The following is a 25686-nucleotide window of genomic DNA, read 5'->3' as shown; positions in this document are numbered from 1 at the left end:
TTTTAGGAAGTTTAGAGACAACATAAGGTAAAATGTAGCGCTGGCATAAACCATAAATCAAGAATTTTGCTTTAGCCAGTTTGAACTGGGGTGAATGTGGCTACACCAAACTGAAAATGACACAATTCAAGCCAGAAATTGTCACCAAAATTAACCCTCCTGTTGTCTTCATTTACGGGCACCAAAAAAATGTTGTTTCCTTGTCTGAAAAGAATCCAAAAACTCAGGAAAAAAATCCCCAAATTTATAAAAAATATGCAAAATCTTCAGGAAGAAAATTTCAAAAATTCCTTAGAAATTTCCCTTAAAAGTTTCATTTTTTTAAAAAAAAATCCCCAAGTTTGGCAACAAATAAAAATAAAAAAAAATAAAAAATGCAAATGAATAAAAATCTTCTTAAAAAAAAAAAAAAAAATCCTAAAAATATCTAGAGTGATTGCATATATATCAGTAAAAGTTCTAATATTTTCTTTAAGAACATTCTGAAAAAAAAAATCCGTCAAAATCCAGTGAAATTTGCTGGACTTTGGCTGATTTTTTTCTGAATGTTCTTAAAGAAACATTTTTTTTAGCATTTCTTTTTTTGCACCAAAAAATGTTCAAAAATTTCCCAAAAATGTTGAAAATGTGAAAGTTTTCACTGTGAAAATATATTTTTTTCCACATTTTCAAACTTTAAAAGGGGTCAATTTGACCTGCAGGACGACACGAGGGTTAAGTAAATTCTTATTCCACAGATAGAAAACAGTCTCTCTCACTCGTAGCGGTGGTAATAAATCATAATAAATCACAGCACTCCAAATAAACTAGTTTACACAGGTAAGATGCATGGCCACACCTAATCTGCCTCATGTCTGATTTCAAAACTACCAATAAAGAGCTGGAGAATCACCAAAATGTCTGCATTTTAAAGTATTTCTGCAACCATGCCTGACTTATGAGTGAACTTTGTCATCATACATCCAATAAAACATAAACAGAGACACAGACAGACGCACAGATAAGATCTGCTCACCTGTTTTCCTTGCCGTTTTGCAGGAGGGAGTGTCTGTCGTTGTTGGATCGGTCTGTGCACACATACGTGTTCCTTCGAGTCATGGCACTAGCAGGGATGTTGTTCTGGAGGAACAACGGTAAAACCCATAAGTTCAGAAATGGACTGAAATGAATTAGATCCAGAACAAAAACTTGTCTTTATGGATACACTACTGTTCAAAAGTTCAGGGTCACTTAGAAATGTCCTTATTTTTTAATAGAGAAGCATTTTTTTTTTCAATGAAGATAACATTAAATTAATCATAAATCCAGTGTAGACATAGTTAATGTGGTAAATGACTATTGTAGCTGGAAACAGCTGATTTTTAATGGAATATCTCCATAGAGGTACAGAGGAACATTTCCAGCAACCATCACTCCTGTGTTCTAATGCTACATTGTGTTAGCTAATGGTGTTGAAAGGCTCATTGATGATTAGAAAACCCTTGTGCAGTTATGTTAGCACATGGATAAAAGTGGGAGTTTTCATGGAAAACATGGACTTGTGTGGGTGACCCCAAACTTTTGAACGGTGGTGTAAACATCTGGCACTATTTGAAAACTAAGACCTCCCTGCCTTGACCTCTGAGAGCCATGAGCTCTGCTGTCCAGAGCATTATGAAGTTAATCTGAGGTTAGGCTGACTCTAACTCTTGACATTCATCATACTCTCTCTTTCTTAATCTCTCATCTGAATGAACCTACAGTCGAGTTATTCACCTCAAGGTATGTAAGTGGCCCTAATCTGTTTAGAAACACTCATACGTATGTTTTCCAATAATATCTATGTCAATGTGGCCTCGGTGCGCCTTAATCTGAGGAAATGGGATTAGGCTGACTGCGAGGCCTCTGCCATCTGCGCCTGCTGTATTGATACAGGATTAAATGTGACAGACGGGTTGACAACATATCCTGTCGGCCTCACCGTGGTCGAGTTGACCTCCTTGCGCCGGTCGGGTATCTCGGATTTGTTTGGATTGTGAGCGGAGCTGACCATGGGACTGGAGGGCGTCGGGATGCTGCGGGAGCCGACGGTATTGGTGCTCGGCTTGCGGATCGACAGGCGCTCCTCTTTAAGCCCCGCCCCCTCGCCGACACCACTGGGACTTCGCTTGGGGTGAGTGGAACCCGGAACCGCTGGACCACCTAGAGGAGTAACCAGAGTTCTCGGTGAGGTGGATGAATCTACTCAACTGGAAGTTCAACTACAGTCGCGGTGTTTCGACCTACAGAAGTCGGAGTGTCGTCTCTGGCGGTGGTACGTCGAGGCGCTGCGTTGAGCCTTGTGGCCGGACGAGGAAGACGGTGCACCCGAGGAGGAAGAGGAAGTGGAGTGTTTGCTAGTCCCGTTGCTGATGGTGCCGGGTCGGACTCGAGCCAGACTTAGACTGCTGCCCGACCGAGACTCGGTGCCCTCCATCTGAGAGACAAACAAACAAACAAACAAAAACACACAGAGAGATGTAATATTACACTTTAATATGATAAAATGACTGGACACTGGTATTGATCTGGTTATTTAAAGGTTCTCTGAGTAGACGGGGCGACAATACAGCACTAACCAAGGCTAGACTGGTCTAGATAATGTCTCAGTTTATCAGGATGAATGTATTAGGATTCAATGAGTGAAACAAGAAAAGCACTCAGAGAGCGCAGTACTCCTCAGGCTGCTCAGTCGTTGTATCATATCTGATGGCTGAAATCTTGAAAAAATTTATGGCAGAAATCACGGCAACATAGAATGTGGATATTTAATATAGATGTACCCACAAACAAAATGACCTTGCGCTGAGCACAGGTGTGTGTTATGCATGTGTACGTTATGTACAGATACGGAATTGCGTGACCTAAACAAGCAGCGGGTGGCGGAAATTGATGGGACTCAGAAACACCCCATAATTTAATCAATTGCTCCTGGAATCATTTCTGATGGATAAGTCCTGATAAGTCCGCAGCGGTGGATTTGTGGTAGGATCACAATCATGTGATCATCAGCACGCAGCTGATGTAGTGTTCACTTGTTGTCATGGTTACAGTGATGCTGTGCTGCTATCTCGCAATGATACAGAAATCTTTAACAAATCCGTGGATCCAGACTATGAGTCGCATCACTGCCAAAATCTAATCAGTTGGTCCTTGTGTCATTTCTGACCTTCCCTGAAAATTTCATCCAAATATGTTATTCCATTGTTGAGTAATGTTGCTAACAGACAGAAAGACAGACCGACAAATGTAAACCAATCGTCACATTACTCCGCTGTTCCTTGGCGGAGTAACAATCAATATTTGGTCATAGCTGTGACAAAAAAACACCCTCTAAACAAATCGAAAAGCCTAATAATTTTGCCTTATCTCGGCACGGATATACCGATTATCAATAAAGGTACTTTTATTGACTGATTATTGATAAATTCTAGTCTGGGGCAGCCTCCTCTCTCTGTCTGTCGTTACTCTGTGGTCTCAGAAATGTCTCTCAAGCAGCAAAAACTGAACAAGAAACACAAACCAGGAAATCAGTCTCTTTCACAGTGGCTAATGCTATGCTAATGGCTAGCGGCTACGTCTGGAAAACAATAATTAATAGTGCTGTAAGATATAACCTTAGTGGACAACAAACTGATCAATCTCAGTCGATCTCACATAACAGAGGAGAGATTTTAATTACTCCTACTTCAATTTGACATATTCAGTTATACTCACCCTTATTGATAAGTAACAAAACACACATATCGGTTGATCACTAACACGTACATACAGTGTAATTGACATATTTTATGTAAAAATAGAAGCAAAACGAGCTCCTACGCACCTCATTCTTGCGTCCCAGCAGCAGGTAGGTGGCAGTGATCTCATTGTATTTGTGGCTGACCAGCGAGTCTCTGATCTCCTCCCTGTTGAAGCCCATCCCAACCATCACATCTGAACCGAGACAAAACCAGGTTAGAAACAGATTCAAGTGCAACTGGAATCACACAGGCTGAAGCTCTGTGTAATTCTGAGAGGTTTGACATTACGGTTATTGACATTTAGACATAGGGAGATTCGTGGGATTTTACTGCAGTTTCTCTAAAAATGAACCTGAAGATCTGGTCTCAGTTCGCCCCTATTCAATATTTTTGTTTACCGTAACCATAGCAACCTACTTGACACACCTCTTCATACAGACCGTAATCAGTTAATGATGTAAGAGTTAATTATTGAGTGAATTTCTCACCGATGCGTCCGGTATCGGTAAAGTCCTCCACAGGCTCGGTGTGGGGCTTCAGCTCCTCGCCGTCAAAGCCGACATTGATCCATTTATCTTTCATTATTTGCTGGCAGTGAGAAAGAATGAAGCTTTATTATCCTGTAATGTTTCAAATCTCACCATACGTAGTGATTAATCTATTTCCTCAATGAATAATCAACTTGTATTTCAATTTATGAAGCCACAGATGGATAAATTATTGCTCTGTACAGTTAAACATTTAAACACCGGTATGATCATTCTGGATACGATCTATAAATGAAATCTGTCTGTCAGTAAAGTTCGGTCCTCACTTCCAGCGAGCAGCGCTTGGCCGGGTTGAGGACCAGGAAGCGGCGAAGGATTCCCTCGCAGTCCGTGGACATGTAGAAGGGAACGCGGTATTTCCCTCTCAGGACACGCTCCCGCAGCTCCTGAACACGACACACATTCACACACCGTAAGATTCAACTAGAGACACTGATCAGTAAAACATCAGGAGTCATCAATAATTGAATAAAACTGTTAAATATTAGTGTGCAGTCATCTGGTCCGTAACACTGGGACTCTGAAACAGACAAAATGTGGATACAAAACCGTAACGCTGCAAAACCCACTGTTGCTAAAATACATCAGTTTTACTTTTTTAAATTATTTTTTATTATTCACATGAGATCCTAGCAAAATGAGAAATTGCCCAAATTTTGCCAATATGCTGCTTGCTGTATGCTACCAGAAAATGAGAAAATACACAACAAGGACACTTTTCTGACATCTTACAGTAACAGGCAACTCTATCTACAATTCATTTCTAATAATATGACCATGATACACTATTTTTCTTTGATATAATGCTCGAAATGAGTGAAAAGGAAATAAAAATCAAGCAGATATAAGGCTGTAATTCTTCCACACTGCACACCGTGTCTTCAAGGAAGCTCTGAGTCACCACAGATGACATTTCTACTGGACCAGCTCAGTCACCCACCTTCAGGTTCTGTCCGTCGAAGGGCAGCGACCCGCTAACCAGCGTGTACAGGATGACGCCCAGACTCCAGATGTCCACCTCTGGACCGTCGTACTTCTTTCCCTGGAAGAGCTCCGGGGCGGCGTAGGGCGGAGAGCCGCAGAACGTGTCCAGTTTACTGCCTTCAGTGAACTCGTTACTGAAGCCAAAGTCGGCGATTTTGATGTTGGAGTCGGCGTCCAGCAGCAAGTTCTCCGCCTGAAGGAACAAACAGACACATGTAAGACTTTAAATGATGCAAGAACAATCAAATGGACAATCAGAATCAGAAATGTTGTATTGATCCCCAAGGGGAAGTTGCTTATGCTCACATTCAAAGTCAGAAAAATAGATACAGTACAAAATATATAGATGAGAACATAAGCAGAAAAACATGATCTGGAAATATAAACATAAGTAGAAAAATATTTCTTAAAAACATAAATAGAAGTAGAAAAATAGGACCTAAAATGTAAACATAAAAATATAAACATAAGTAGAAAAATATGAAGAAAAAATATAAACATAAAGTAGAAAAATATGTCCTGAAAATATAAACATAAAGTAGAAAAATATTTCCTGAAAATATAAACATAAAGTAGAAAAATATTTCTTAAAAACAAATACAAGTAGAAAAATAGGACCTAAAATGTAAACATAAAAATAAGTAGAAAAATATGAAGAAAAAATATAAATATAAAGTAGAAAAATATGTCCTGAAAATATAAACATAAAGTAGAAAAATATTTCCTGAAAATATAAACATAAAGTAGAAAAATATTTCCTATAAATATAAAAATAAGTAGAAAAATATGATCTAAAAACATAAATGCCACTGAGATGGTACATTTTTTCATAACTATAAAAAAAAATGGTAGGTTTAGCATAATCTCATGTAGATTCATAGAAATTCTAGGAGCTTTTGTAAAAATCAACTAAATTCCTCTTCTGGGTTGTTTTAGCTTCCAGAATCTGAAAATCAAGTCCAGCTGCTTTTTACTGCAGCTCATAATTTCAATTACCTGTTAACGACACAGACATTAATTTTAGTTAATGAGTTATTATTAGTGTTTATCTTTGGAACTTTTTAATTCACCTTCAAGTCTCTGTGAACAATGTTCTTCTGATGACAGTAGTGCACCGCTGAGACAATCTGAGGAGAGAAAACAAGAGAAGATAATTCGACTTAATGCTGAAATTAAACATAAAAGCTCGATAAACTAAGAGCTCCATTCACACGCCAACTTTGGCCAGTGATATAACACAATTACAGATCAAACTGGGTGGATTTCTTGGAGAATAATCACATTTAATGGTCGTTTTGTTTGGAATGAACTGCAGGGTTTTGTGTTTCTGCACTGGCTTTACAGAACAGAGGATAAATAACATCAACTGGCAGGTGTTTTTCTCACCTGTCTGAACTTGGCTCTGGCCTCTTTCTCCTTCATTCTGCCGTGAGCCACGAGGTAGTCGAACACTTCGCCTGGAAAAAGAAAAAAGCATTTTAGACGTTCAAATAAAGTCAAATTACTTTTTGCATTCTGACAGTTTTGTCATTTATTCTCTCTGCTCCACATCTCTGAAACACTCCAAGCACATTTTAACTCTTTCCTGCTGCTAAACTCACAGTATATACATAAAGATAGACGTAAAATTTAGAATTCCTCTGCCTTTACTACGTGGTCGTGTGTTTTTAAATGGATCTCAAACGTTCTGCTGGGACGTTTGTGAACTCAGAGTCAAGTCTGCATGAAGTCTTTCACAGATTTTTACCAGAGCATGAAGCACCTCCTATTACAAATGTGGACTTATCGGGACTTCTAAGTTGGAAATGATACATATTTAGGTCACGTGATTCAGTATCCGTACATAACGCACACATGCATAACACACACCTGAGCTCAGCCCAAAGTTATTTTATTTGTGGGTACATCTATATTAAATGGATACATTCTATGTTGCTGTGATTTCTGATCATCAACAACTAATAAACAAATGCTGCAGTTCTGACAACACCATATGGGGGAATGGACAGCCTTGGAGGAGGACTGCGCTCTCTGAGTGCTTTTCTATTTGCTATCTGTAACATTTGGAATGAAAAACTATTTCTGTTATCAAGAATATTAACATGCATTATGTTTGGGGTCAGTCTGACCGCAGGAAAAACAAACATGATTTCAAAAAAATCACCCAAAACAACCAAAACTAAACTGTGTGAAATGTTGATATTTCTTGTATTTTATACAGCTGAATGCCTGGGGTCAAACTGAGTCCAAAGATAATAGGAGGGTTACAGTTATTTTTTTAAAATGCTGTAAAACATTTAACCCCACAGATGCTGAACAGGCCGAGTTGAACAGAGCTGCTGCTGCCTCCTTTTTAGGTATTAGAAGGAGATTCAGAAAGAGCAGCAGAGCGAGATTAACGAATCACGAAGGGAGAAGAAAGAAAAATAAAGAAGCAGCGAAAATAGATGAGCGCATGGGAAAAAAGTCGAACAATGTCTAAGTGCAAGAACAGCACAAAAAAAAAGAGAGACAGCGGAGATAACAATGGAGCAGAGACGAGTTCTCACTAATGAAAATGCAGCGCAGATCCTAAATTAATTAGCTCATTAGCTGGACTGTATACTTCAAAAGCAGCGAATCTAATCGGCGCTCACCTCCGCTAGCGTACTCCATAATCAGGTAAAGTGTCTTCTCCGTCTCAATCACCTCAAACAGCTGAACTGTGACACAAAGAGAAACACAAAGGTCAGCGACGAAACACACACATTTAAACATTTAAACACACAAAAAAAGATGATTCTCTGCAGTGTAACTCACCAATGTTGGGATGGTTCAGAGTTTTCATGATGCGTACCTCTCGGAACAGCTGCAACACAGAGAACGAATCATCAGAAACAGAAGAAACAGGTAAAATACTCAATGGGACAGTGTTCATTCCGACTATTCATCACTCAGTCATCACGTGTAGTGTTCTCCAGTTAATTCGTACGGTTTACAGCTGGTACATCAGAACCCTCCATCCATCTCATCCCTCCACACAGACACACACATCCTCCTCCACCCTCTTCTTCCCGGCCACCGTGAGACCGGAGGCCACCCAAAGGAGCCTCCCACTGACCAGCGGCTGACAGCGAGGCCTCCTCCCCTGGGTGCTTCTCCCTCCGGTCCCCCTCCTCCACCTCCATCCATCACTGAGCTCCAGACTGCTGCCTCATCACGCCACTCTGATGCCATCTCTCTCCGTCTAATTAAAGGGAAGCATTTGTCTGCAGACTCCCATTTCAGAGATGAGAGAGGGAGAGCAGCACAGAGGAACACGCTGAAGGCCGGTCACGGGGCGTTTCTACCGCTTTGGATGGAATTATGGTAAACTGATGTGTAATGCCATGGAAACGAATCGAAATCACCACCTCCGTGAAGTGTTTAACCAATGCAATCATCCTGCTCATCCATCATTGGTTGGTTTTATTTGGTTACTGGTGACAAAGTGCCACATTCTGACCCTGGAGGGGAAATGTGACGTCTTTTAGTGGGCATTTTGTGCCTTTTTGTAATTGTTCTGCATCTCTTTGACGGTGTTTAGAGTGTCTGATGTTGTCTTGTGTCATTTGTGGTCATTTTGTGTCTCTTTGTGGTGATTTTGTGTGTTTTTGTGGTCATTTTGTGCCTTTATGTGGTTGTTTTGCACCTCTTCAGAAGTGTTTACTGTGTCTGTGATGTTGTTTTGCATTTATTTCTGGCCATTTTCTGTCAAAAACCAGGACAAATAACCTAACCCTAACCCTTGTGCTGCAACGGAGTGTGTCGGCAAAAAGAGAAAAAGAAAATGAGCAATATTAGCAATGCACAGGAGATGAGGGGCATAGAGGGAGGCAAAGGCAAGAAGACAAAGTAAAAAACAAAAAGGCGAGGGGGTGAAACGGTGCTTCATTACTAGCAGCGCTGGTATCTTTTTCTTCTCACTCACCTCGTGAAAAATTCCTGAAGAATAAATTACATACGACACACAGAAAAAAAGCATAAAAAAAGGAAGAGACAGAGAGAAAAGCCAGTGAAAAGAAGGAGAATACAAAAGCCGGAATGCAGCGATGCCTTCATTCTAGTAGGTGAACCTCAGCTGCCCTGGGAAACACTCCTCCCTGATTCCACTCTGCCTCAGAATATAAAACTCAGTACAATCCGCATTTTCTTGCTAGATTGCATGGTTAGATTTCCTCATATTTATATTCCTGTGCAGCTTAATTAGAGGCAACACAGAAAAATCCACTGCAAATCTGCAAAGTAGGTCGATTTTAATTTTGTTGAAATTATTTCACACTCATGAAAGGGTTAAAAAGTATTTTACAGCCACTAAATGATGTTTAAAAGATGAAAAAAGTGACCTTAGGTTAGTGATAATTAGTCAAATACACAGCAAAAAACAAATATTAAGATTTTTTTCAGTCAAAGACATTAAGTCATTTTGTGTCTCATGGTCATTTTGTGCCTTTTTTGGTAATTTTGTAGTTGTTTTGCAACTTTGTGCTGGTAATAAATGTGTCTGTGATGTTTTGTGTGTTTTTGTGGTCGTTTTGTGTCTCTGTGGTCATTTTGTGCCTTTTTGTAGTTGTTTTGCGTCTCCTCATAAGTTTTAAGTGTGTTTGTGATGTTGTTCTCTGTTTATTTTTCAAATTTTGTGTCTTGTGGTAATTTTGTGTCATTTTGTGGTGATTTTGTATCTTTTTGTGTGCACTTTGTGCCTTTTTGTAACTGTTCTGCATCTCTGAGGGTGTTTAGTGCGTCTGTGATGTTTTGTGTCTCTGCTATGATTTTGTATCTTTTTGTGGTCATTTTGTGACTATTTGTAGCTGTTTTGCATCTCTTTGAAAGTGTTGAGGTCATCTGTGATAATTTTTTGTGTCTCTGCTGTGATTTTTTTTGTCTTTGTGGTAACTTTGTGCCTTTTTGTAGTTGTTTCACATCTCTTTGTAAGTGTTAAGTATGTTTGTGATGTTGCTTTGTGTTTATTTCTGGTCATTTTGTGTCTCTTTGTGGCCATTTTTTGTCTTTTTGTAGTTGTTTTGCACCTCTTCAACAGTGTTGTGTGTTTGTGATGTTGCTTTGTGTTTATTTCTGGTCATTTTGTGCCCTTTTGTGGCCAATTTATGTTCTTTTGTTGTTATTCTGCATCTTTTTGAAGGTGTTTAGTGCATCTCTGATGCTGTTTTGCGTCTAGAAAGAAAATCTGAGTGAACTGTCATCCTGTTAAATACCTCAAATATAGGACATTATTAAAAAGAAACTGCTTGGCATTATGGGAAATATGCATTTTCATGTTTGTTTAAGATAAGGATGAAACCAGCGGTGCACGAATAGTGGAAACAGCAGGGAAACAGCTGGTGTGTCATGTACACTATTATGCTAAATAAAGCAGCTGCTCACGTTAGCTTCATATCATCATACATACATGATATCGACTCTTTCATTTAACTGTCTGCTAGGATGCAAATAAGTGACTAAAACTACAACTTGAAGAGAAAAGATACACGCAAAAAGAGAGAAAGGTGGTAAATGCAACATCTAAACCACATTTTTTGCACATTTAATTAACAATATTTGGGTTTTTTTGTGCGTTTATTTCTTTGCCAAGCCTCTCATCGGACTTTCCTTTGAGCTACATGTTGGAGGAATTCCTCACAGTGAAGCGACAACTTTTCCACAGTGACATAACTTCACAGTCGCCTGAGGTGACGAGTGTTTGACTGTTCAGTCCACATGATCGGAGACACATTCCTGGTATCCAACGGACCCCGAGGAAACCAATTAGTTGTGTTTTGTTAGGCGCACATTCTCCTGTATTCACACTCAGACAGTATTTGCAGGATATAGTACAGTGTATATATTTATGCACAGTAAATACAAAACTGACACATTCAAATAACTAACAAGTATGTTTTAGTAAAGAGAAAAAAATCATGCTTCTTTAGATCAGTTTATGTAAAAATTTTGGCCCGTGTAGTTCTGCAACTCTGTGCCGGTATTTAATGTATTTGTTTAATGTTGTTTTGTGTCTATTTGTGGTCATTTTGTGTCTTTCTGTTGGCATTTGGTGTCTTTTGTAGTTGTTTTGCAGCTTTTCTTAAGTGTTTAGTGCGTCTGTGATGTTGTTTTGTGTCTCTTTGTGGTCTCTTCATGCCTTTTTGTGGTTTTGCATGTCTTCATAAGTGTTAAGTGCGTTTGTGATGTTGTTTTGTGTCTCTTTGTGGTCTCTTCATGCCTTTTTGTAGTTTTGCATGTCTTCATAAGTGTTAAGTGCGTTTGTGATGTTGTTTTGTGTTTATTTCTGGTCATTTTGTGTCTTTTTTTAGTTGTTTTGCTTATCTTTGTAGGATTTTAGTCTATGTTGTTTTGTGTCTTTTTGTGGTAATTTTGTGTCTTTCTGTAGTAATTTTGTATCTTTTCGTAGTCATTTTGCATCTATTAAGTGTTAAATGTGTTTGTATTGTTTTGTGTTAATTTGTGGTCATTTTTTGTCTTTTTGTAGTTGTTTTGCATCTCATGGTAGGTTTTTAGTGTGTGTATGATGTTGTTTTGTGCATGTGTGGCTATTTTGTGTCTTTTGTGTCTCTTTGTGGTCATTTTGTGCTTTTATGTAGTTTTCCAACTCTATGTCAGTAGTGTGTCCATGATGTTGTTTTGTGTCTATTTCTGGCCATTTTGTGTCTCTTGGTGGTCCTTTTGTATTTGTTCTGCATCTCTTTGTAAGTGTTTAGTGCGTCTGTGATGTTGGTTTGTGTCTCTGTGTGAACTTTGTGTCTTTTTGCAACTCTTTGTAGCTGTTTACTGTGTCCGTGATGCCGTTTTGTGTCTATTGCTGATCATTTTATATCTCTTTGTAGCGGTTTTTGCATCTCTTTGAAGGTGTTTTGTGTGTCTTTGATGTTGGTTTGTGTCTCTGTGGGCATTTTGCGTCTATTTGTGGTCATTTTATGTCTTTTCGTAGTTGTTCTGCATGTCTTTGTAAGTGTTTAGTGTGTCTGTGATGTTGTTTTATGTCTCTCTGTGTGAATTTTGTGTATTTTTGTGACTCTTTGTAGCTGTTTAGTGTGTCTATATAGCAGTTTCATGTCTTTTTGTGATCATCTTGTGTGAACTGAATTATTTTTTGTCCCTTTATGGTCAATTTGTGTCTTTTTGTACTTAAATCTAAGAAATACAACTGTAGTTTTTTCTTTTTTTAATGATTTATGGCATCAAAAACGTGTCACTCTGAACAGACGACACTTCAGTTCTCTCATCCTCCAGCAATAAACCGATTTCTATTAGACAGTTAACACCTCATATGAATGAGCAGCTGCAGCGCTTTCGCATCCTGTCGGATATTTCCGAAGCGAACATGCATGAGGAAGAACGGCGTTGTGCAAGAGAAGCATTCACACGTAGGAAGCAAAGTGTTATTAAGGCGAGTTTCTATTCTTCTGTCGGTTCTTCTACTCGGTGCTGTTAAAACGGGAAGCATCGTCGTAAACACAGACGCAGGTCCGGTGGGAGTGTGTGTAATTGAATTAAGTGCATGGTGCATCAGCTGTTCATCTGAGCTTTAAGAAGAATTATCGGCTAAGTCTCTCCTCCCTCACCTCCCCCTCTCTCTCCCTCCTAAATTCATTCACCTCTCCCACATTTCCACTCCTCTTTTTCCTGCCTTCTTGGACCACTAAGTGAGAAATCCAATCTGCCAACGCTGCTTGCTGGGATGTTGCATATTTAGAGGGTAAAAACGACAACTGGGGATTGTCTCCAGGAGAGAGTACGGCTTTAAGAACCGTAGCAACCGGACAGGAAATTGCTGAGTCACTGGTATTGATCCGATCCATCCTCATGTCAGGCTGCTGTAACGACGTGCCGGGAGGTGATACTGACGCCCCTTATTGAACTCGTAGCTGCAAAATTAAAGACTATATGTTGCATTTATTCTAAGTAAAACCAAAAATTGTGTTTTGTCTGGCCTTCTTTTATATTCCTCCTGCCTACAGTCAGCCTCCCTGTCTCCCACGGCGATGCCCCCACGTCACAGTTGCCATGCAAACCCAGGTATTAATCCCTGGGCTGGGATCTCCGGCTCCCCGGGGGGTTGTGGAAAGTCATGGAACGCCAGACACATGGCAGGAGCTGCACATTTAGAGGCACATCCAGCCCACTGACACACAGCTGCTGTCATGTGCAGCCCTTGTACACTAAAATATACATCTGTTTTGGTGTTTTTAAAGGGTTAAAGATAGTCTTTTGTGTTTAAAAAATGCTGATAAGCCATTTTAGTCCACTTTTTCTTTCTTTCTGCCCTCTCATCTCCTTTCAGGCCGCATTAGTTTGTCTGTGATGTTGTTTTGGGTCTATTTTTGATAATTCTGTCTCTTTGTGGTCATTTTGTGTATCTTTGTGGTCATTTTGTTTCTTTTGTAGTCATTTTGTGTATCTTTGTGGTCATTTTGAGTCTCTTTGTGGTCATTTTGTGTCTCCTTGTGGCCATTTTGTGTCTCTTTGTGGTCATTTTATACTTTTTTGTAGTTGTTCTGCATTGCTCTGTGTTTCGTGCCTCCGTGGTGTTGTTTTGTGTCTATTTCTGATCATTTTGTGTCTTTTTGTTGTAATTTTGTGCCTTTTTGTAATTGTTCCACATCTCTTTGAGGGTGTTTTGTTTGTCTGTGGAGTTGTTTTGTGTCTTTTTGTAGTTGTTTGTGTTTCTTTGTGGTCATTTTGTGTCTTTTTGTAGTTGTTTTTCATCACTTTGTAAGTGTTTTGTGCATCTGTGGTGTTGTTTTGTGTCCATTTCTTATCATTCTGTATTCATTTTGTGTCTTTTTATAATTGTTTTACATCTCTTTGAGGGTGTTTTTTTGTCTGTGGTGTTTTGTGTCTCATTGTGGTCACTTTGTGTCTATTTCTGGTCATTTTGTCTTTTTGTGGCCGTTTTGTGTCTTTTTCCTGATCATTTTGTGTGTTTTTGTGGTCATTGTGTCTTTTTGTGGTAAAATGCAAATATAAATATATATGTAAATGTAAAATATAGATTTTTATGTGTGTTTTTAAAGGGTTATGGGTAGCCTTGATATAATTTTGTGTTTAGAAAATGCTTCCAAGCCATGCTAGTCCTTCACTCTTCCCTTCTTTCTGCCCTCTCATCTCCTTTCAGGCTGCTTTAATCAGCTTTCCAGCATTTTCTCCATCTTTCTCTCCTCCCTGCCACGAATCAACTGCTAAGTCAGAGCTCTCATTGTCTTTTAACAAGGATTTACACAAAGCAACTTAATGACCGACTGTGGCGTTTTCTCCTCTCTGGCTTTGTGAGAAATGCTGCGAGGGTTTGATGCATACGTCTGACCTGCCAGTCTGTTGACCTTCGACCTGCTCATCCAGTCAGGGTTAGCTTTCAGGGTTAGCTTTCAGGGTTAGCATGAGGAAAACAAAGATGCAGAAACAGTCGAACACACTGCAGTCCTGTGCACAATATGAAAGAAACACACTCAGTCTTATCAGCCGCCGCCAATCACAAGACCAGAGTAATCCAGAGGAGGAAAAAATGGGGGAAAAGACAAAGAAGGACAGAATGAGAGGGAAGAATAAACTGTCTGCTCCCACATCAGAGCACTTATTGTGAATAACTCTCTGTTCCAGAGAGCGTCTGCAAAAGACAGACAAGCTTTCAGTCCATTACTGCAGCGGTTTAGCTCAAACACTGTACAGCACCTCCTGCAAAACTCTAGAAGAAACCAGTCCTCGTTATGGAGCACAACTGTCCAAACTGGGCGAAAAGCTGGAGTTCTTTCTGTATGTGGTTCTGCTAACGACTGAGCTAAAGCTAATGTAATACTTGTGCGTTAAAGCCAGAGACATTTGTGGTCATTTTGTGTCTTTTTGTAGTTGTTCTGCATCGCTTTGTAAGTGTTTAGTGTGTCTGTGGTGTTTTGTGTCTTTTAGTGGTCATTTTGTGTCTCTTTGTAGTCATTTTGTGTCTCCTTGTGGTCATTTATGATGTTATTTTGTGTCCCCTTGTAGTCATTTTGTGAATTCTTGTAGTCGTTTTGTGTCTTTTTGTCATCATTTTGTGGTAATTTTGTATCTCTTTGTGGTCATTTCATATTTTACTGTTTACTACCGTTGTCTTGCAAATATGTTTTGAGACTCTAATAAGCAACAGCTCTTCTGTGCATCACTGAGGAACACCTGAATTCATTTGTAACCTTGTTTGTCATTGCTGCTGCTGGAGGCTCCGCCCCTTTGGCATCGTACCCGATTAGAACTACCATACATTAGAACTTCCTCCCGGCCGCTTAATGCACAGCAGTAACTGCAGCTCTCAGGCCTGTTGATGAAAGAAGCTGAATCATTAATGAAGAGAAGCTGCAGTTTAATTCCGGCCTCGTACTGCCGGGTGACTCAGATCATAAGAATCCTGGGAAGGCTAATTTAATTCACTGCACGCCTCACGCCTGGCCATCTTCAATCTTTTTCTTAGAGTGTTGAATATCGATTGAGTTGACCTTGTGTACAATGTGGGGTCCTAGGTAGCTTTTGAGTTAAATATTCCTAAAGGAGATGGAGTCGTGTTGGTTTTTTACGCCATTTTCTTTGCACAAAGGCAAAAAATGTAATTTCTATCATTTTTTCTCATAAAGGATGCCTCTGACTGGCACCATACTCAACATTAAAGCTTCTATTGGCGCCAATCACTGCCACTTAGAGTGAATAATAAAGGTTTTATGGTTGGTGGAATATTGGAAAAAGAAAACTTTTTTGATAAAATTTGCCAATTTCTCCATTAGTAGGCATTTTGTGTCTTTTTGTAGTTGTTTTTCATCTTTTTTAAAGTGTGTAGTGCATCTGTGATGTTGTTTTGTGTCTCTCTGTGGTCATTTTGTGGTCAGTTTGTATTTCTTTAGGGTCATTTTGTACCTTTTTGTAGTTGTTTTTCATCTCTGTGTGTTTCGTGCATTTGTGATTTTTTTGTGTCTCTGTGCTAATTTTGTCTTTTTGTGGTCATTTTCTGCTTTTTTTGTAGTTCTGCATCACTTTGTAGGTTTTTAGTGTGTCTGTGATGCTGTTTTGTTTTTCTTTGTGGTAATTTGGTGTCATTTTGTTGTAATTTTGTGTCTTGTCAATATCTGTCTTTTTGTAGTTTTGCAACTCTATGCTAGTATTTAATGTGCCTGTGATGTTGTTTTGTGTCTCTTTGTGGTCATTTTGTGCATTTTTGTAGTTGTAATGCATCTTTTTCAAGTGTTTAGTGTGTTGGTGATGTTGTTTTGTGTCTCTATGCAGCTATTTTATGTCTTTTTGTAATTTACCAACATCGTTGCTGATATTAAATGTTTCTGTGATGATGGAAGAATAAAAAAACTGACCAATTTGCACCATCATATAACTGGTTTGCATTGTCCTATCACAGCAGGGTTCTACTGTTGAAGACGACATGTACACATCAATGATCCTGCAAAACGTCAGAACTCCAGCTGCATTATTTCTCAAGTTATGGCTCTTCAAACATTGAAAGCCACCTTCTTTAGAAAGTCAGAACCTAGGCTCCAAAGCAAAGCATCACACGTCTCTTCTTCTCTTCTTCTGTTCCTTTGAAGAGCAGCTTGTGAGAAAACCTTCTGCTTCCACTTTGTCTGCCCTCTTGTCCCTTTATTGTCTAATTATTCCCCCTTTGCATGCCGGCACAATAACAACAATGCATACAGCAGCAAGAATATGATTATGCACAGACACCCACACAGGGACAATATGCTGCGGTACAACAACAGCCAGCCAGATAATGGCATTACACATGCACACAAAGGCTTGTATCTGCCTGTTATCATACATGGAACCACACACACGCACACACACACACACACACACACACACACACACACACACACACACTCGGTCTGTTGTGTTCGGTTCTGCTCTGTATCTTCTCTTTCTCAGGGTCTCTGCTGCTGAGCCAAAGCCCCCTAAATCTCCCCCACCTCCCAACCCCGACACGACCGCCCCTTTTGTTTGCCCGTCTGGAATTTAGCTCCTGGCTGACGGGGGCCTGGGCGAGGGACAAAACACACTTAGATAGCGGCCCCGAACTCCGTCCCGCATGCAGTCGGCTTCCACACAGAGCTGGAGGGCTGCCGACGAAACTCTCCTGCTCTCAGAGTAGCGCCGGGCCTTTGATGGGGCCCCTGATGGGGCCCCTGATGGGGCCCTGATGGGGCCCTGATGGGCCCCTGATGGGGCCCCTGATGGGGCCCTGATGGGCCCCTGATGGGGCCCCTGATGGGGCCCTGATGGGGCCCCTGATGGGGCCCTCCATAGTCCGGCAGATTATCCAACGACACGCACCAGGAGGAGAAAGAGCACAAAACTAACACTGGGTTCAGTTTGTCGCTGTTACAGACGTGAAGCTTCAAAATATGAACGCCAAAACAACACCACCTCAGTAATATAGAGCCAAAAATCTACAAATAAAGGACACAAACATTCCTCCTATAAGCTTATTATTAGCTTTTATTTATATTATTTATTATTTTTTAATGTATTATTTATTATATCTATTTATAATTTTATCACTATTTATTATATCTATTTATTGTATTATTTATAATTGTATTATTTATTATATTTATTAATTTTATTGTTTATTATTATCTATTATATATTATTTATATTTATTATTATTTTATTTTATTTATTTATTGTAAATACTGTCATTTTCGGCACCTTATTATTTCAACCAGCATGACTTGCACATTATTTGTGCATTTGCACAGAGACAATGAACATTTAAGCTGATTTATGCCTTGAAATGAAAGGTTTCTGTGTGTTTTATGACATGTAAGTAGCTCCAGAGTGACAAACATGGTCAAAACAAAACAGTCAAACAATTGCTGCAATGCTATCTTACTAAATTTGAGTGTTTAAAATGAAAACTGTCATTTTCTTTATTATATTAAATATTTTCTTAGAAAAAAAACTAATAATCACAACAATTATTCTTAGATTTTATACTGTTATAGTTCTTGTTACAATATATGTCCTCTGTGCAATAAAATCCACAATAAGAATTCACTATGTTCATTATTATTTCTATTTTTATACTGTACTTAGACTTTGTAGTACTCTTTTTTTATTGTAAATACCAGCATTTTTGGCACCTAATTATTCCAACTAGCACGTCCTGAATGTTATTTACACAGAGACAATTAACATTTAAACTGTTTTATGCCTTGAAATGAAAACTTACTTTGTATTTTATGACATGTAAGTTGCTCCAGTGTCGGAGTGAGGCAAAATAAAAATCAGTCAAACAGTTACGTCAACATTATCTTACTGAATTCCAGTATTTTAAATGAAATCTGTCCTGTTTTCTGCATTACATTAAGCATTTTAACTGGACCAAAACCTAATATTACAATAATTATTCTTAAATCTTACACTGTTACACTTCTAGTTAGAATATAAGTCATTGACTCAACTGTGCAATAAAATCCACTATAAGAATCCACTGTACTTCAACTTTGTAATATTCTTTTTTTATTGTAAATACCAGCAATTTTTGCACCTTAAATCTTCAATGAACATGATTTGTACGTTAATTGCACATTCTTTTGGTTTTCTTATTTTTCTTAAACGTAACGTGTCTGATCCATCCATCCATCCATCCATCCATCCATCCATCCATCCATCATCCATCCATCCATCCATCCATCCATCAGTATTTACTTTATTAGGTGGTGAAAACACCCTGACATCACATAAACTGTGTTGTGAAGTGTGTTTTTGTAAAGTTTTGTGACAAAACTAAAACAAACTAATGTAACATTTCATTGTGAATCACTTCCACTGGTTTATTTTCACTAAATCAATCAGGTCCGATTATATGAAGAGATAAGTCCCGATTTGTCTGAAAATCATTTAAAAATAGAGTTTTTTAATTTTTGCCTACATACAATCTATAATGTCTGCACATCTTTTACTAGAGTGAGTGAGTTAGTTAGTTAGTTTCTATTTCTGCAGAAATTTTTTTTCCATTAAACATTTTTTTCAAGCCGTAAACAAGAATAAACTGTTTAGGGAGAGCAGCTTTCAGTTTTCTGCTGTGTGCAACAACATTTAGTTTATCTGTAACTAAACTTAACCGTACTGGTCGCTTTTAGCATAATTTAGGAGTACTTGTGTTTGATTTTGATGAAACTTTGCATTTGTTGCGTCGTTACCTGCACACACACGGATGCTAATCGCACTTTAACTGCACTGGCTGCTCTCTAAAAACTGAATACTCTCTTACGAGACCAGAACCCGAGAGTCGGCGCCTCCCTGCAGGTTTTAGAGGCACATTGTAGACGGCAGAGTACAGCTGTGATTACTGTAGACCTACTACTGCAACGCAACGCCTGGGGACGGAAGAGAGACCAAAGTGGGACGCCGAGCTATGGTAAAGAGAGCAAAATAAAGAGATGATGAGGAGAAAAAAAGAGATAAATTAGAGCAGCGGATAGAATGGAGAGTGAAGGGAAATGGGGCATAAAGCTACAGTAGAGAGAAGCAGAGAAACAGCTTCTTCACAGAGAGTCGTCTGTTTCCTCAACTCGTCTCTGAATTCTACAACTTTTGAATATTAACGGCGTGGAAATTAAAATGCAAATTATGTGCATTTCCATTAGGAACACTGAAGCAGATAAATCAATCTCCCGTTCAAAGATACAAAACACGGACCTGACAGCAAGCGTTTTCAGTTCATTTTAGTATCGATATATTCATTAAAATGTCATTCAGTGAAGATTTAGCGAAATGATTAGTTAATTCTGGTGACTGATTAAGGAAAATTGCCAAACGTTTACCATTTCAGTTGCCAAAAAAGGCATTTCTTTGTATTATAACCCTTAAAAATGAATATTTAACTTTAAAAAACCACACTTAACAGCACTGTTTGTATGTTTTTAATGAAAATAATTAGATTTATTAATAAAGTAGACCTCCGGAATAATGCATTATTTTGTTTTTAGAAATTATCTCCTCATATAATAGGACTAAATGAATTTATTTAGTGAAAATATACCAGCAAAATTGATGCAAGGTGAAATTTTACACTAGTAAATGAAAATTTCACTACAAAACTAGACCAAAAACACACATCACAACACAGTTTATCTGTTTTCATGAAAATAATTATATTTATTGATAAGATGGACCTCTAGAATGATGCATTATTGTGTTTAAGGAAATTATTTAATCATGCAGAAGTACTAAATTAATTTATTTAGTGAAAATGTATCAGTGAAAGTGATGCAAGGTGAAATATTACACTGGCTAGTTTAAATTTCATCACAAAACTTGACCAAAAACACATTCCACAGCCCTCATTGTATGTTTTTAAGGAAAACAATTAGATTTATTGATAAGGTGGACCTCTAGAATGATGTATTATTGTGTTTTTGGGAATTATCCCCTCATATGAGAGGCAGTCAGGCTATTATATTAGTAATTTACGGACTGGATGAATTGATTTAGTGAAAGTGATGCAATCATCAGCTGCAGCTCTGGTTCAGAGAACACAGAGAAAGGAAATGCAGGGAAGAGAGAGCAGCAGCGAGTGGGAGGACATGTGACAGACAGAGTCGGTGTCACCTGGCAGCATGCGTGGTGTCCTGCACTTACTGCAATAACGCTGGCAGGACAGCTGCAGGATGCACACATGCACGCACGCACGCACGCACGCACACACACACACACACACACACAGCGCTGAACCGGCCCGATACAACCAGGATCTCAGCTCAAAGACCCGAAGAGAAGAACCACGGTGGAATTAATGAGCCGCATCAATGTCGGAACAGAAGGCAAATGATGTTCTGGGAAAAACATAGCGAATCTCACAACCGGAGTTCAGGAAAAAAAGCTCAGTTTGTGTTCCCAGTGGGGCAGAGACACACAAAAAACACGCAAATATACAGACTACAATCAGTCTGGCTTCATTTCTGTCTGAAAAACAGAGGCCAGTAGTTTAATAAGTGGTGATAACACCCTGACATCACATAAACAGTGTGTTTATGTGACAAAATTCAAATAAACTAGTGTCAAATTTCACTGTGCATCACTTTCACTGTTCTATTTTCATTAAATACATTAATTTAGTCCTGTTATATGAGGAGATAATTTCCTAAAATACAATAATGCATCATTGTAGAGGTCCAACTTATTAATAAATCTAATTATTGTCATTAAAATTTAAACTGTGTGGTGAAGTGTGTTTTTTAAAAAGTTTTGTGGCAAAATTTAAATAAACTAGTGTAAAATTTCATTGTGTATTACTTTCTCTGGTGTATTTTCACTAAATAAATTAATTTAGCCCTATTTTATGACTGGATAATGTCCCAAAACACAATAATCTATCATTCTAGAGGTCTAATTTATCAATAAATATAATTATTTTCATCAAAAACATTTAAACTGTGTGGCGAAGTGTGTGCTTTTAAGTTTTGTGACAAAATTTTGATAAACTACTGCAAAATTTCACTGTGCATCACTTTTACTGGTATATTTTCACTAAATAAATTCATTTAATTCTATTCTATGAGGACATAATTTCCAAAAATATAATATTGCATCATTCTATAGGTCTACCTTATTAATAAACCTAATTTCTTCATTAAAAGGTTACATGATAAGCTTTGTTTCAATTTGTACATGTATTTTTAAGCGACCATAATGTCAGAAAACAGCTTTAAATGGAGTCTTTTATGATCACTAATTCTTATAAACTGATTTAATCGAATGTCTGAGCTTCACTAAATGGCAAAACTCATACAGAACTATTTAAACCTTAGTCGTATTTATTCCTTCCTGCCAGTAATTAATCCTGCTGTGCTGCTGTAGCGCTAAACGTGTTGACAAAAGATTTAGATTTCACAGCCAACGCTGGATTTGTGGATAAAAAATGATCAGGTGGTGTTTTTTATCCACCTTTGTTCATTTTCTCACAGCAGGAATTCGTAACAACACAATGAGCCGAACCTAAATCCTCTGTTTGGACCGAGTAAGACGTTGGAAGCTTTGAACCCTATTAGGGAATTTAATGAATTTAGAAAGACAGACTGTTTTGTTTTCCTGGGATTTCAGCACTACTTAGCTTTCTCAGACTGTGGGAACGTCTTGTTTTAACTTTTAAATGACCATTAAATGATAATTCAGAAAAGGAATGTCCTATTTGGTGTCATTTCAGGTGAAACTAGACATGAGGAATTACCGGGAAAAGGCTGGAAAACTGTCAGGTAAAATCTAACAGAGCGTGTTTTGTTTTTATTTCCCGCTGTCCTGACCTGCACACAGCGAGGCATCATCAATAGCCCCACTGTGTGTTATCAGCGCTACAACGGTTACCTAACCAGCTGGGAATTCATCAATAAGCCAGCTGTGTGACGCAGCATCGATCCACACGACGCTCTGCAGCAGAAGGTGGAGATAAAAGGCCAAACTTTGGTGAGCGGAACAAAGAAGCCGTTATGTGAAGGCTGGGAACTGATCTCGCAAAGTATGACGCCGAATATACGCAAGGTTGAAGCTAAATAAATGACAAAGAGGGCTAACGGCGATGCTGATGCCGACAAATGGAAGGGAAAAAAAGCAAAATAGAACACGCAGGACATCTAGAAGCCATTATGAGTCCATTAAACGATTAGCTGACCGGCACATGGAATGAAATATTTGAAGATGTCACCTTGGATACGGGGCTGAGTGGTGAACTTATTTAAACCAATTCTGACATGCTACCCTTAACCTCAATAAGATGTCACTATATTGCACTAACGCCAGTTCACAGGTTGATTTTTACAGATTGTTACTCTGCCAAGGAATGTGGTGGAGTTATGTGACGATCAGCGTTGGTCTGTCTGTCTGTCTGTCTGTCTGTCTGTCTGTCTCTGTCTGTCTGTCTGTCTGTCTGTCTGTCTGTCTGTCTGTCTGTCTGTCTGTCTGTCTGTCTGTCTGTCTGTCTTTTAGCTACATTACTCAAGAACAGAATAACGGATTTGGATGAAATTTTAAGGGAAGATCAGAAATGACACAAGGACCAAGTGATTAGATTTTGGCAGTGATGCAGCTTATAGTCTGGATCCATGGATTTGTTAAAGATTTCTGTATCATTGTGAGATAGTGGCACGGCGTCACCGTAACTATGACAACAAGTGAACGCTACATCAGCTGCCTGCTGATGATCACATGATTGTGATCCTACTACAGATCTACCACTGTGGACTTATCAGGACTTATCCATCAGAACTGAAATAAGGAACAACTGATTAAACTGTGGGGGTGTTTCTGAGTCCCATCAATTCCTGCCGCCCGCTACGTATTTAGGTCACGTGATTTAGTATCCGTACATAACGTACACATGCATAACACACACCTGTGCTCAGCACAAGGTCATTTAGTTTGTGGGTACATCTATACTAAATGGACACATTCTATGCTGGGGTGATTTCTGATCATCAATAACTAATAAACAAAAGCTGAATTTCTGACAATGCCATATATGGGAATGGACAGCCTTGGCAGAGTACTGTGCTCTGAGTGTTTTTCTAGCATTTATTTTATTTCTATTGTATTTTTTTCCTTTTTAAACGTATGGTGCTAATACAAAGGTATGAGAGCAACGTCTTTTCAGTTCCTCTGTATGTCCTGGATATATGGAGAAATTGACAATAAAAATATTTTATTCTGTTCTGAAAAACCCTAAAAATCTAATTATTTTTGATAACATATTCTATTACCTATGCTGTTGATATGATTCCTTCTAACTACTGGATGTAAAACTGCAGAAGCTTCTTGGATGAGAACCAAAAAGAAAAGTACAGGCGCATTTCAATGTAGCTGTTGAGTGTATTGTTTCATGTTTTCCATAACAAATTAACACTTTTATCCATGTGCTAACATAATTGCACAAAGGTTTTCTAATCATCAATGAGCCTTTCAACACCATTAGCTAACACAATGTAGCATTAGAACACAGGAGTGATGGTTGCTGGAAATGTTCCTCTGTACCTCTATGGAGATATTCCATTAAAAATCAGCTGTTTCCAGCTAGAATAGTCATTTTTTAATGTTATCTTCACTGAAAAAAATTGCTCTTCTTTCAAAAATGAGGACATTTCCAAGTGACCCCAAACATTTGAACGGTAGTGTACACCTGAAGACCAGAGAGAATCGTCAGAACTGATGCTTGCATGTACTGCTGCTCTGTTGGTGTCACTTTTTGGATCTACACCCATTGCTGATTTATTTACAGCTGTGAATGTCCCACCAGTTTGGAGCTAAATGAGAAAATGCTGCAACTTGAAGTGCTAGACGTGAGCCTGAGGCAAGGTTTCTCACTCAATTCTGCTTCATCAGATCGCTCTGGATGAACACATGCATCACATAAACACAAATAGATGTGGCGGGCCGGGCTCAGACAGGAAAGAGCCTAATCTCATTAGGGCCATGAATGCAACACATGTAGTTAATGCATGACCCCAGATGTTATTAGACGAGTGTACAGTGACGTACGTCACTCCGAGCCTTTTGCCTGGTTAGCTCCAGTGGACAAATGATGGTTGTGTTACACTGACGCACAGCGCAGCTCATTGCCTGGGCGGCTTACCGGATTCAACGTATGAAAAAATACTACACTGACCTCACAAAGGATTGAAATCAGCCATGAAACTGGGCGGACAAGTCTTTTATTAGCCAGCGCTGCAACAAAACGAAGGCCAGCAACCACCCTGGCTGTCAGCACTTAGCAGATTGTTCCTGTGTTTTTTCAGCTCCTTAACCTGGATCCAGTAACAAACGGCTCCACGTAGAAACCAAAGGGTCAAAGTTCTGACAACTACTGCATTGCAAGAGACAACCGAGAGGCAAAACAACATGTCAACACACAACGGGGCTCTGGAACTCCTGATGCAGCACAAATGCAAATAAACACACAGGATGAGGGTAAAATCTTTAAAATAAAAGCATAAACTGTTGAAGATAACAGCCAAATTAAAAAAAAAAAAAAAAAAAAGCATAATTCCAAAGTTGCCTTAGTGATACCTGAATTAAAACTAGTGGGCGGTTAATTTCTGCATTAAAAAACAGGTGACTAACTCATGAATTGGACGCACATAGGCTGAAAAATGTCCACTCACCTTCTGTAGGCTGGTCGGATTGAGCTGTGTTTTATCGATGATCTTTATTGCAACCTGGGACGAAAAAAAGAGAGAAATGAACCAAAACGATCCAATATAGAAAGAACAGATCATTCCACATTATAGAAAGTGGCCGGTTAGTTGCAAAAATACCCCGACTGACATAAAAACTTTTAAAAAATGATTATTATTGGGAATAAATAAGACTCAACTAAGAGTGCTACATGTTCTTGGGTT

The 25686-nt window shown here is 38.8% G+C and overlaps 1 protein-coding gene across 8 annotated transcripts in view; it reads right to left on the bottom strand.

The window, feature by feature from the left end:
• Window positions 1-25686, bottom strand: part of mark4b (MAP/microtubule affinity-regulating kinase 4b) — an 83028-nt gene that overhangs the window by 19883 nt on the left and 37459 nt on the right. For all 8 annotated transcript variants that reach the window (XM_055012024.1, XM_023293121.3, XM_035958583.2 and 5 more), the window contains exons 3-14: window positions 25450-25503; window positions 8093-8141; window positions 7930-7995; window positions 6680-6750; window positions 6364-6420; window positions 5250-5486; window positions 4576-4695; window positions 4250-4349; window positions 3845-3954; window positions 2266-2455; window positions 1961-2181; window positions 1016-1119 (exon numbers count right to left, since the gene is read on the bottom strand). In XM_055012024.1, the coding sequence (XP_054867999.1) occupies window positions 1016-1119; window positions 1961-2181; window positions 2266-2455; window positions 3845-3954; window positions 4250-4349; window positions 4576-4695; window positions 5250-5486; window positions 6364-6420; window positions 6680-6750; window positions 7930-7995; window positions 8093-8141; window positions 25450-25503 (1379 nt within the window). The remainder of the gene's footprint in view (window positions 1-1015; window positions 1120-1960; window positions 2182-2265; window positions 2456-3844; window positions 3955-4249; window positions 4350-4575; window positions 4696-5249; window positions 5487-6363; window positions 6421-6679; window positions 6751-7929; window positions 7996-8092; window positions 8142-25449; window positions 25504-25686) is intronic.

Source organism: Amphiprion ocellaris, chromosome 7, assembly GCF_022539595.1.
Source record: "Amphiprion ocellaris isolate individual 3 ecotype Okinawa chromosome 7, ASM2253959v1, whole genome shotgun sequence".
Classification (NCBI taxonomy): Eukaryota; Metazoa; Chordata; class Actinopteri; family Pomacentridae; genus Amphiprion; species Amphiprion ocellaris.
Note: the sequence above shows the minus strand (reverse complement) of the source record. Positions and strands in the feature narration are given on the sequence as shown.